Here is a 12,036-nt window from a genome sequence, read left to right as displayed (position 1 = left end):
TAGGTCAGACCCAAAACAAAAAGGCAGGTGTTCTCCATCCGTTCTTTCCGAGTTGTCCAACGTTTTCTCATCCATTCTTTCTGTGTTGCTCATCCATGAGGCACAAGTAGCATCCGGTATTTCTTTGAAAAAGTGATTTCCTGTGGTGTAGGCATTGCACACCGACCACTCAGCACATGGAACAACCTAAGCCGCGTTCGGATGAGTATTAGTTATCTGGCACGGAAAATATATTAATAGATTAATACATAATTAATTATTATTAATTATTAAAAGATTATAAAATTGATTAATATGATTTTTTAAAACAACTTTCATATAGAAAATTTTACAAAAAATACACCGTTCACTAGTTCGCGAAACGTGCACACGAAAAACGAAGGAATATAGGTTAGTAAAGGGGGATAAAGAACATTACCATAGTGTGTCAACCTAACATGTAAGAAATAATCCTATCTTTCTTCCCTCTCCTATATACTCTCTTGAACACAAAAAATTCATGCAAAACAGTTAAATTTTTTTTGTAGATGAGTTACTTTTCTTTTGAAATGGAACGAAAGGTACCTTTTGGTTATATGGGTTTCACATAGCCTGAAAGTGGGCAAGATACAGACAGCAATGTCACAAAGCCAGACACCAAGCTCACTATCAGGTTCCATGCAGGCACACAGGAAAGGTACTAGCCATGCTCCTGGATCAACAGTTAGCCAGCTAACAGAGCAACAAATGGGGAGCAGAAAGAATTGGGATCTATAGACATTTCAGCTTCCTTGGGGAGATTTGAAACTCATTCGACATTCTGTGTCCTTTTCATCATGGGGATAGGTAGATAGATACTCGTCGTTTTGTTGGGCTCCCTGTTCTTCAAAGAGTCTCCACTGCTGCATGAAAAATAACATCATGTGAATCAACACAGCTGGATAGCTGATGATTTTCTTCTCTTCTATAAAAACATGTTGAAACGGAAAGGAAACTATGTTTCGGATTATGAAAATCATTACCAGGGCATAATTGTAAGCTCATTTATTTATTATTTTTTGTTTTCTCTATGCTCACCTGATATGTGCAAATGAATTGTACAAGTAAGGTGTGATGTAAGATGTGTTCTCTTGATCACTTATTTTGTGCTTCATCTGTCCAACAATATTAGAACATTTGGAGTCCTTGTGAGATATTAAGGATAAGAGACTGTTAGGATTGCGGTTGGAGGAGATGGAAAAGTAGGTGAGAAAATTAAGTGATGGATGGTTATGGTTGTTTGAACTGTCTAGGTAGATGAACATGTCCTTATATTGTTGGACAAAATTCAAATTCTAGATGTTATTATATTTTTGGACGGAGGAAGTGCTTGGACTACCATTTTGTTTTCCACCATACCGTGAAACACTTATCAAGTATGACTTGTTTTTTCTTCTTCTACATGTTCGCTTTCATAAGTGATAGTTAATGGATGGTCCACATTAAAATTTACTTTTAAAAGTTGATGCTCAAACTTTCCATTTGTAAATATTGGCATCTGTATGTACTGCTGTTTGGTGATATTCTGTCCGTGCTAACTCTGCAACCTGTAACATGTAAGTAACCATGTTCTGTACATGATAAAAGATATATGCATTTCCTGAGTGGCGCACCTTAGAGGATCCTACTACTAGTACTACCCAAGCAAACAAATCCCAGTTTGATAGTGGAGTATGCTGATGCTGATGTAACTAAGACTAGCTGGCTCCAAGGATGATCATCCTCCTATTTAAACAAACATATCTTCAAGCTCCAACAGACTGACTACCAATGGGCTCTAGAACAGCTTTTGTGGTTGCATTCCTCATAAGGTTCCTGTATGGAGGCATGCAGATTGTAACAAAAGATGCATTCAATGAAGGCATGAGCACATCTGTTTTTGTTTTCTACAGGCATGTCATTGCCATCCTGTTCTTAGTTCCTGTTGCCTTTGTGCTGGAAAGGTATGTGAGTTCTACTTATTTGCTGGGTTGTCATTATGGAAGGTGCATTTGATGTTTTTTTAGTATTTTTACAGGAAAACTGCTCCACCACTGTCATTCAAAATCTCCCTGAAGCTATTTGTACATGCATTATATGGGTAGGTCAAAGTGTGACTTGTATTTTCTACTTGGTTTATATATTGACCTAAAAACCATCACCGTTAAGTTATTGCCCAGAAATGTTGGTTGCAACAAGTTTTTAGGCTCTTTATACGAAGCTGGATAGGTTTCAAAATTTTCATCTTGGAAGTTCTTGTATACCAAACACCATACATGAAGTTACTTTGCATGATCTGAGCAAAGTTCTTTAGTTTTCCTGTTGAGTTATTTGACCATCTCTCTTTCATCTCTGCTTCTTAAAAGTGGGGTCATCCATCATCCTCCTCACCCCGCGTCATGCAAAAAACACCACTTACACAAAAACTAAAAAGAAAACCAAGTGGTTTCTTTAGAAAAAAATATTTCTTTTCGCTATGGGCCTGTATAATCCATCATTAATTATATGGGACTGTTGCAATGCACGGGTATCTATACTAAAGATGAGTAGTGGTGGTAGTGGGTGGTGGTGAATCTGCCACCTACCCCACCACCAACTCCCTTCCATTTTTTCTATACTACTATAAAGATGAGTAGTGGTGGTGGTGGGTGGTGGTGAATCTGCTATCTACCCCACCACCAACTCCCTCCCATTTTTTTTAAAAAATAATTACTATATATCAAACTATTTTTATTAACTCTACTTATTAATATGCTAATGATATTTTTAATAAAATTCCGTTGTAACGCATGGGCGATATGTTAGTATTACTAGTGTGGTTAAAAGAACAGTTTATATTGTTCATTTTATCTTTTCTTGGTCAGAGTCTTGTACACATGCATGTTCTGTCTCTCTTTTCTAGTTTAAGCTTTTAATCATAGTTTATTAGCTTTGTTAATGACAATCGTTAAGATGCTCCATCGATTGAATTTAAATAAGTTCATATAGGACTAGTGATACATCTATGAATAAGTTGCTGGAAACGCTAGTTTCTTGATTGGTTTGTTTCTGTTTGTAAATGTTCAATAAATTTCAGTTAATTATGATTGTTTCCGTTTACAGCACATCCACTAACCACTTTCTGTATTTTACTATCATCTTAGGATTTCTGGGGCTATAAACATATATAGCCTTGGTCTCAGTTATGCCTCAGCAACATCATCATCTGCAATATTTAACCTTCTACCAGTGGTGGCCTTCATTTTGGCTCTTATGTTGAAGTAGGTTTTTCATCTTTACACTACCACCATGCTTTAATAAAACTATAGCTTCAATACATTCATATGTTTCTTGGTTTGCTACAATGCTAACTTTTAGACTGAACCAGACGCAGGATAAGCTTCAATATTTAACCTAAGCTTGTAACCGTTACATGCCTCTTGTATAATTAATGTCCTATAAGACATTTTATAGTTACAGGACTGAAATTTCACCCTCTCAAATCATGAAAACGTGACAAAATGAGTTTCAATCAAAGCTGTTAAAACATGTAGAGAGCATATGTCAGTCATCAACAGTTTCAAGTTTCATGTTGTCATGTGCTACGATTCTGAAGGGTTCAACTTAATTGCCTGATACATTAGCTTGATTAGTACTTCTATCCTTCAGAAAAAAAGTATAGTATCAAAATTAAACATGACATGCTATCTCTGCAGGGCATCAGAGGTACCCAGTGTGTACACTTTACTGTTTGACTACTTTATACATATTATTGTAGCATAAAAGTTACACTATAATGATTAGATTATTTTAAATTTGTAATGTATAATAGCCAAGTGATGACAAGAAAGATGCTGCAAGAGCCTCAACTAGAGCCAATATTTTCTCTTCACGTTCAACTACGCAAATGATTGAACAGAATGAGATTACATTATGCAGTATTTTCACAACCCGAGTTGATTGGCCAGATTAAAAATTGTTAGTTCTCCTTGTATACCTGGTAGGATGGAGTCACTGAACTTGAGGAGGATCCATGGAATTGCAAAAGTTTCAGGTGTAGTATTCTGTATTATTGGTGTTATCGTACTTGCGTTCTACCAAGGTCCTGAGTTCAAATCTTTCGATCATCACCGTCTTATTAACCACACGAATACTGTCTATGCTGGGGCTACTTCCCAATCTACAAAGACATGGATATTAGGAATTTTTCTGACGATTTTATCGACAACATCTTGGGCACTGTGGACAGTGCTTCAGGTATGAATACTCAAAATAAAACTCTAGCCTTGTCCATGATATTAATTTGCATTAATTTACCTAAACAGCAGTGCTTCTCAGGGGCCTATGTTGGAGGCATATCCCTCTAAGCTTCTCAACACAACCATCCAGATAGTCTTTGCAACAATTCAGTGTTTCTTCATCGCTCTAGCGGTTGAGAGAGATTTTTCGCGATGGAAGCTGCGACTGGATGAAGGTCTGATTGCTGTGATCTACTCAGTAAGTGATCGAAATATCCTCAGCATTTGATTATTTACATCCAACAGTGGTTGTTTCTTCAGTGGTTTAAGCTTTTTTTTACATTTTCATTAGAGAACTAGTAAAAAATGCTCCCCTGTGACAAATTTGTTAGGATTCGGTGCAATTCCATGAAATAAGAAGTAAAATGTCGAATAAAGTACTCCCTCTGATTTAAGTTATAAGTTGCTTTGACTTTGGTCAAAGTCAAACTACTCCAAATTTGACCAAGTCTATACAAAAATGTAGTAATATTTACGGCCCATATTATGAAAATATATTCAATTATAGATGTAATGGAACTAATTTGGTGTTATTTATATTACTATATTTGTCTATAAATTTAGTTAAATTTGGAGTAGTTTGAATTTGACAAAAGTCAAAACGACTTATAACTTAAAATGGAGGAAGTAATGAGTACTATTATATGCTGGATGCACAGGATGGCAATTGTTAGTTGTGCCTCTTATTTAACTAGAACGTAAGTAATGCCATTGTGCCAACTTGAGTTCAGGAAAAGATCACTGTAATCTCCAATTGCACTTTACCACTGTCTGGCGCCAACTCATTTTACTCATTCTTTCATGACTTCTTTATCATCGAGCGGTCTAGATTATTTGTGTTTTGATCCAACATCCTACATTACTCCCCATTCACAACTTCCCCATTTCTTCTTTAGTGTTGTCCCCACTTCCCTAGTCAGTGAGCTAAATAGAGCAATTGATTGATGTAAATAAACAATATATATTTACATGTAATATATATTACACGCATTTCCTTCAATCGCTAAAATTAAATAAGGAAAACAAACTAAATAGAACAAATGATCTATATAAATAAGGAATATATATTCACATGTATTTTAATTTATATGTAGACTTTACTTTAATTGCTAAAAATAAATGATCGATATATTGATATGTTATATATATATATATGTGTGTGTTGTTTTCTTTTGGAGCTTCTTCGGATCACAGGAATTTTACAGCAATTTCAGAGGAAACAATTCAATTCCTTCAAAATTCCTATAAAATTCCTCCAAACCAAAGAAGGCCTTAGCCTATAGGTGTTGAATATATCTGTCATCACTGTAGGTGTTGTTTTGGTCTAGGATATATATATATATATGTGTGTTGTTTTCTTTTAGAGCTTCTTCGGATCATATGAATCTTACAGCAATTTTAGAGGAAACAATTCAATTCCTTCAAAATTCCTATAAAATTCCTCCAAACCAAAGAGGGCCTTAGCCTATAGGTGTTGAATATATCTGTCATCACTATAGGTGTTGTTTTGGTCTAGGATAGATATGTGTATATATAATATATATATATATATATATATATATATATATATATATATATATATATATATATATATATATGATCAACACCACAGGCAACGGTCATCACGGAGCGTCGCTGTTGAGGTGAGATGCACGCCCTCCTGCATCGCTGGACGATTCCACTCTGTTGCCGCAGAAACGTCAAGAAGCATGATCGCTGGTTCTCCAACGCCAAGGATTAGACGGTTAAAATCATATTAGACGGCGATGACAGACTCCACCTTTCCTTACAAAGAATCCTATATACTAGAGACTTTCTAAATTATAAACTATCTTATCAATTATAGAGTTTTCATATGATAAAAAATATATTTCCAATTAGAAAAAGTAAAAACTTTATATATATTAGAGACTTAATATAAAGGTAAATATATAAAGTTTCCAATTATAAAGTTTCTACGAATATATATGCACTATATACCTTTAAAATCAAAGTTTAATCACAACATCGACCTGGCTGATGCAATAGCACAGCACGACACACAACGCCGTCAGAACATTAACAACGTTGATTATCAGATTGATCAAGTCTCTAAACTACTAATGTTAGATGCCCAAACAACCAAATCACTAACAATAATATTAGAGATAAATATCTAGTAAATATGAATGAGTATTTAGGGTTCTAGAAATATTGTGTCGGTACCATTTTTTATGTGAAATAAGTAAATTCGTTGATCAGTCGAACAATGCGTTACTGTAGAATATATTTTTATGATTGAAGGATATATGCACTCTTGATAATAATGATCAGGGAACACAATCAGTGGAAACATCACTAGTAATTCCACTTTGTTAAAAACCATGTGATATATTTTTTGAAATGAAAAAATTCACATGATAAGTATTTTCTATGTACTGTACAATCAATTAATATTTTATTTAAATATCTTTTTATTTAATATAAGGAGACACAGTAAAATTTGTTTTTAAACTCATAAATAAATTAGTCTTTGAAGTATGTGTTATTTGAGAGTTGCATAGTTGTTTTTTCATTTGATATATATACAAATGCAATAAGTTTTTTATTATAAGGTGATGGAAAGATATTTGTTATACAACTCATGTTTGTATAAAGTTTAAATTTTATACTAACATTGGAAAATGTAGATAAATTATTTAATTAAATTTGTCCTTGCAACTTGATCTTTAGTGATTCTGAAATTAGTGTATGAATTTGTTGTTGCAATGTTTCTGAAATTAGTGTATAAACTTGGTCTTGGAAGCTCTGAAATTACCGTTCAAACATGGAAACTTGCAAATGTAATGTGTGCTAATCTAATAATTAATTATTCAAAGCTACAATAAGCACTTTTAACTAGTGGTGTGTTGTTGTTTTGTCAGAGTTTGTTTTAGATAATTAGATGAACAAATGTTTGGTAGACAAACAATTTCAAATATTATGTTTATTTGACTGTATTTGAAAGAGTTTATGATATCTTATTTGCATTACTAAATTGAGCCGTAGCGTTGCACTGCGTATGCACTAGTCATATCTTAATATATATGCATTATATGTTTTGGCTTATATTTGTTGGCATAACACTAAATTTTGTTTCATAGAATAAATACTTCATTACAATGGTGATTGTTTGGCTTTTTGATGGAAAAAATAAAACAACATATTCGCAAATAAAAAGTAATTTATGAATAAAACTTTTATGTACATGTTTTTGCGATCTAAAACCAAAGGCTAGAAAATAAATTACGATGAGAAAAATCCAAAAATCAACTCTAGATTTAAGTTGAAAATTCAAATTGTGGCTTATGAGTATAAGCATAAGCAAAAAGATGAGGTTGTACATGTTTACATTCTTACTGCAATTGAATTCCTTTGTTTGTCCTACCACTCGTTCAAACTCAAATACATTTTTTCCTGTGTTTCAAATCATATATTTTCACTCGCATTGACATGTTTTCTGATATGTCCCTTGTTTCCTACATTTTGAAGTGGACCTACTTTGTTAGAATGCTTCCAATGAAAATTAGAAAAAAGACAAAGCTGAAATTCTATTAAACCACTGAATACAATGTGTGCAGGGTGTACTTGTCTCTGGAGTCGCATATTACATGCAAGTATGGGTGATTGAAAAGAGTGGGCCCGTTTTTTTGGCCATGACAATGCCCATAACCTTGCTTGTGACAATAATGCTGTCCTCATTTGTCTTAGGAGAAGCAGTCACCCTAGGAAGGTACATACCTCTCTTCCTAGTTTCTACTGATCATCTCATTGTCTTCATGCCTTCTTTAACTATGCCAAAAAAAAGAAAAAAAAAACTTCATGATTTTTCATGATGAATTTGGTTTTTGACCTGCAGCATAATAAGTGGAGTGGTGATGGTCGGTGGTCTTTATTGCGTTCTTTGGGCAAAGAAAAGTGAGCAAGCAGCTGTCAGTAAGCAACAGATGGCAGTTCCAGTCCAGGCAACACAAGTTTAGGCTAGTTTCAATAGTCAATAGTGCTACGTCCGTTTCATACGTAAAAAACTTTTTTTATTGTCTAGATTTATTTAGATAATAATAAATCTAGACATATATATAAATAATATACATTAATCAATTATAACTTTAGATATAGCTAAAAAATCTTACAATATAAAACGGAGGGAGTAGTTTCCAGTATTGTGAGATAACAAGTTCCTGCAGATTACTACACTTAAAAAGATCTTAGGCTGGAGACAAGTAGCTATTTAGTTCCATATTGAATTACAAATAACATTGATGACATGTTATTTGTGCATCACCAAATTCAAATCTTGCGTTAAGTGTTTGATCTCGTGGGTGCCATTGTTCGATGATCCAATCTTGATTAGCAATGCCATGATTATTGTGCAACACTTGTCTTTCGGTATTTATTTCAATATTGATACTGTAGGATTTATTTGATTCATCAAAAGTATATTAGTTGTCCTTAAACTTGTTGCATTATCAGATGTCTGTAAACATAACATGACAACATAAGCCTTTGGATAATATTACGACAATTTGATTTAATCGATAAAGTTAAATACATACATTCATTGAGCCATATCGACATCATGCATAAAGAAGTTTTTTGTTCTCTTGATTAGATCACAAGCACTATAGTGTGTTTCTTTCTTACCACTAAACAGTGACTGGTTAATTACCACCTGAACATATGCAGTAGACATGTATGACAACATTGGCATGCAGATCTAGAAAATTCTTGACTCCATGGAAAACTATTTATTTTGAATAGCTACTTTGAAAAATCATATAATACTACCTCCTGTTGAATTTATTTGACGTTTTCGACAATAAAAATGACTTGCACCTAGCAGTGTTTGGCTATTGGAAGCGACAAATAATAGTGACGGGAGGGAGTAACATCAAAATTCTATAGCACATTGGCTAACAAGCCTAAGCCGACACCCATGGTTGCCGGTAGCTCTGCCACTTTATGACGTATAAGAGCATGTTGAAGGGTAATGGGCTCTATCTCAAGCCACGTTAGCAGAAAAAACTCCTCATACAAAAGACCGTCTTTTAAGCTGTCTTTTCATAACTACAGGCTAACTAATTCTCTGTTCACATTCATCTGATCAGTGCCTTTAATTAGAGTCAGCACACGTACAAAGCTGATTTTCTGGTTGTCTCCTTGTTTTATGCTCCAAGAGTCGATGTTTTACTGACTCCATGCAAAACGTCAGCACACGTACAAAGCTGATTTTCTGGTTGTCTCCTTGTTTTATGCGCCAAGAGTCGATGTTTTACTGACTCCATGCAAAACAACCACTTTTCTCTCCTATCCTATTTCTCTTCCACGTCAGTCAGCATGCAGCGATAGTCTCTTCCACGTCAGTCAGCATGCAGCGATAGAGATGGCAATGAGAGCCTTTGTACGTATCCTAATGCTAATCAAATCAATAGCTTCGATAATACTTGGTGTAGTGGACTAGCGGTAAAGTTCAGGTGCCACTAAGTTTTAAAGTCCGGTGTGCATAAATATCATTTTGTATTTTGTAATGTGAAATAGATTTTGTACTTTCCTTAAAGCCTGGGCCACTTGGGTGTTTTCATCTTGCAATTTTCTCTCTAGCCCATTAAAGCAGAGGGCTGGCCTTATCTAGGGTTTGGCCCAGGCCTATGTCTGCCCTTGGCCCTTTAGTGACTTATAAAATATTTCTTCGTACTCCCTTTAGTTTGATAATTCTCGTCGTTTTGGGCAACGACACGTCTTTTAAATTAATTTTTGACTGAAATTTTCTATCAAAATATAAATAATAAATAAATATTTACTTTTATTAAAATACTATTTATAACTCATCTATACATGTTGTCTTAGTGTTTTTAAACTAAACAAAAATTTTAAAATTATTAATAGTGAAAATTTTAAAAGTTTTGACCTGTCCTGGACGACGAGAATTAAGTAACGAGAGAGAGAGAGAGAGAGAGAGAGAGTAATACACTAAAATACATGTCTATCAAGCAACTGTAACCAACTGCATGCATGCATAACTAATCCTCTTGATTACTCATATATTACGCCATTCTAACGGAAAGCTGCACCATATATAGTTTCACCACACAACCCATTTTATTTAAGGGAGGCGGGAGGGAATTTAAAAAATATTGTATCTTATTCTTTTAGTATAGCAATCATGACACTTTTGCTTAGATCCATAAACTTTAAAATTACTACACATTTTGCACCCTTAATATTATTTAATGTTTCATAAGTTCCATATGACCATTCCTCGCTGCTCATATAAATTTTTGACCGATCATATTGTTATTTGGATGACCATCTAAAATATATTGTCTCTTCGTATCAATTATCACTTCAACAAAACATCCATATTACATCATTCACATATATTTTATTAATATTTTATAATCACATCATCTCGTAATGTTTTTGCTCTCAACTCTTAAGATTGGATGTTGAGATATAGAGTAAGGAGAGAGAAACTCTAAACATAGAATTTCTCTTTTCAATATGGAGGATGCTCTATTTTTGGAGGATGAGATAAAATATCTAATGAATCAACTTTTTCCTCTACATACTCTATTTTCAGGATAAAAAATGAGATTAGTATACTTGGACCCTTTGGGCACTGACATGGCTCACCATATAAGGTCTATTGGCTATATAATTTTACATGCACTTCATCATGTGGACTCTTGGTATGGACATAAGGTATTTGTGAGCCCCTTATGGTGGTTGGAGTGGATGAGATTTATTCCAATTTGAGGGGCTCATCTACAAATATCCCTTGTCCATGCTGGGATCACCCGAAGTGCATGCACGAGACCGTGTAGAAGCAAAGCTCCGTTTTGGACCTTCTGTTGTACACTAAACAAGATTAATGGTCCAAATATGCATTTATTTGAGTTTATATATCGACCTTGATGGCATTCAAGGACCAATTAATAAAAGACTTAAATGATATTTGGCGCACTATTATTCAAGGTGGCCTTAGAAATCCAATTTTAGCAGATGACTTTTCAAGATATTAAATGAGGATGGTGTTTGGAAAAATATTTAAGAAACAAATATAGAAAAGGCACATGCTCTCTAGTGGTTTTTTTTGACCAAGGGATTCTTTATTTTTTTGATAGTATGGATGAAGGGCATGCTTCCAAACGCAAATGGGGGCTAAGTTTACTCTCTTTTTTCATACGCACACTTCCAAACTCCTAAAATATTTATTTTTGAAATATATATACATATATGTGTGAAATTTTCTTAAAAAATCAGATTAATCATTTTTCAAGTTTGCAATGGCCAATACTTAACATATTTGTAGGGCCCCTTTGATTAGTAGGATTAACATATTTGTAGGTTTTGGATCCAATAGGAAAGTTTTCTCTTTGGTCATTTGAAATAAAGGATTGAGGTACAAAGGATCTCATTAATTTCCTATAGAATGGCTCAAGAGGCCGGGAAAGAATTTGAAATGATCCTATGAAAACCAATGAGACAAATTGTGACAATAGTTCAGTCTGAAGCCAAGTGTTGTTAGAGGTGGACCCACTAGTAGTGACAAACTAGGAATATTACCCTGCGAGGTTAGTTAATATAGGTTTACAACTAAATGAGGTCAATTTTTCTATTTTTTCCCTGGATTTACACATGGTTGCAAGGGTGTTTGATTAAAGAAAGCTGCGTGGTCAGCTGACCCAGCCCACAGCTTATACATGGATGATGGACCAGTCACTGGGTCCCAGGATACAAAGTC

General features: G+C 34.3%; 1 protein-coding gene across 1 annotated transcript; it reads left to right on the top strand.

Annotated features, from left to right (window-relative positions):
* The first annotated feature begins 1,788 nt into the window (after positions 1-1,788).
* Positions 1,789-8,354, top strand: LOC102709882 (WAT1-related protein At5g64700-like). The gene is made up of 7 exons (XM_006644224.1): positions 1,789-1,961; positions 2,036-2,098; positions 3,141-3,257; positions 3,981-4,233; positions 4,315-4,473; positions 7,874-8,025; positions 8,152-8,354. Exons 1-7 carry the CDS (start codon positions 1,789-1,791, stop codon positions 8,270-8,272), a joined length of 1,038 nt encoding a protein of 345 aa, XP_006644287.1. The 3' UTR covers positions 8,273-8,354.
* The last annotated feature ends 3,682 nt before the right edge of the window (positions 8,355-12,036 follow it).

The sequence above is a fragment of the Oryza brachyantha genome, chromosome 1 (assembly GCF_000231095.2).
Source record: "Oryza brachyantha chromosome 1, ObraRS2, whole genome shotgun sequence".
NCBI lineage: Eukaryota > Viridiplantae > Streptophyta > Magnoliopsida > Poales > Poaceae > Oryza > Oryza brachyantha.
The sequence above is the reverse complement of the archived record's forward strand: the minus strand, read 5'-3'. Positions and strand labels throughout refer to the sequence as shown.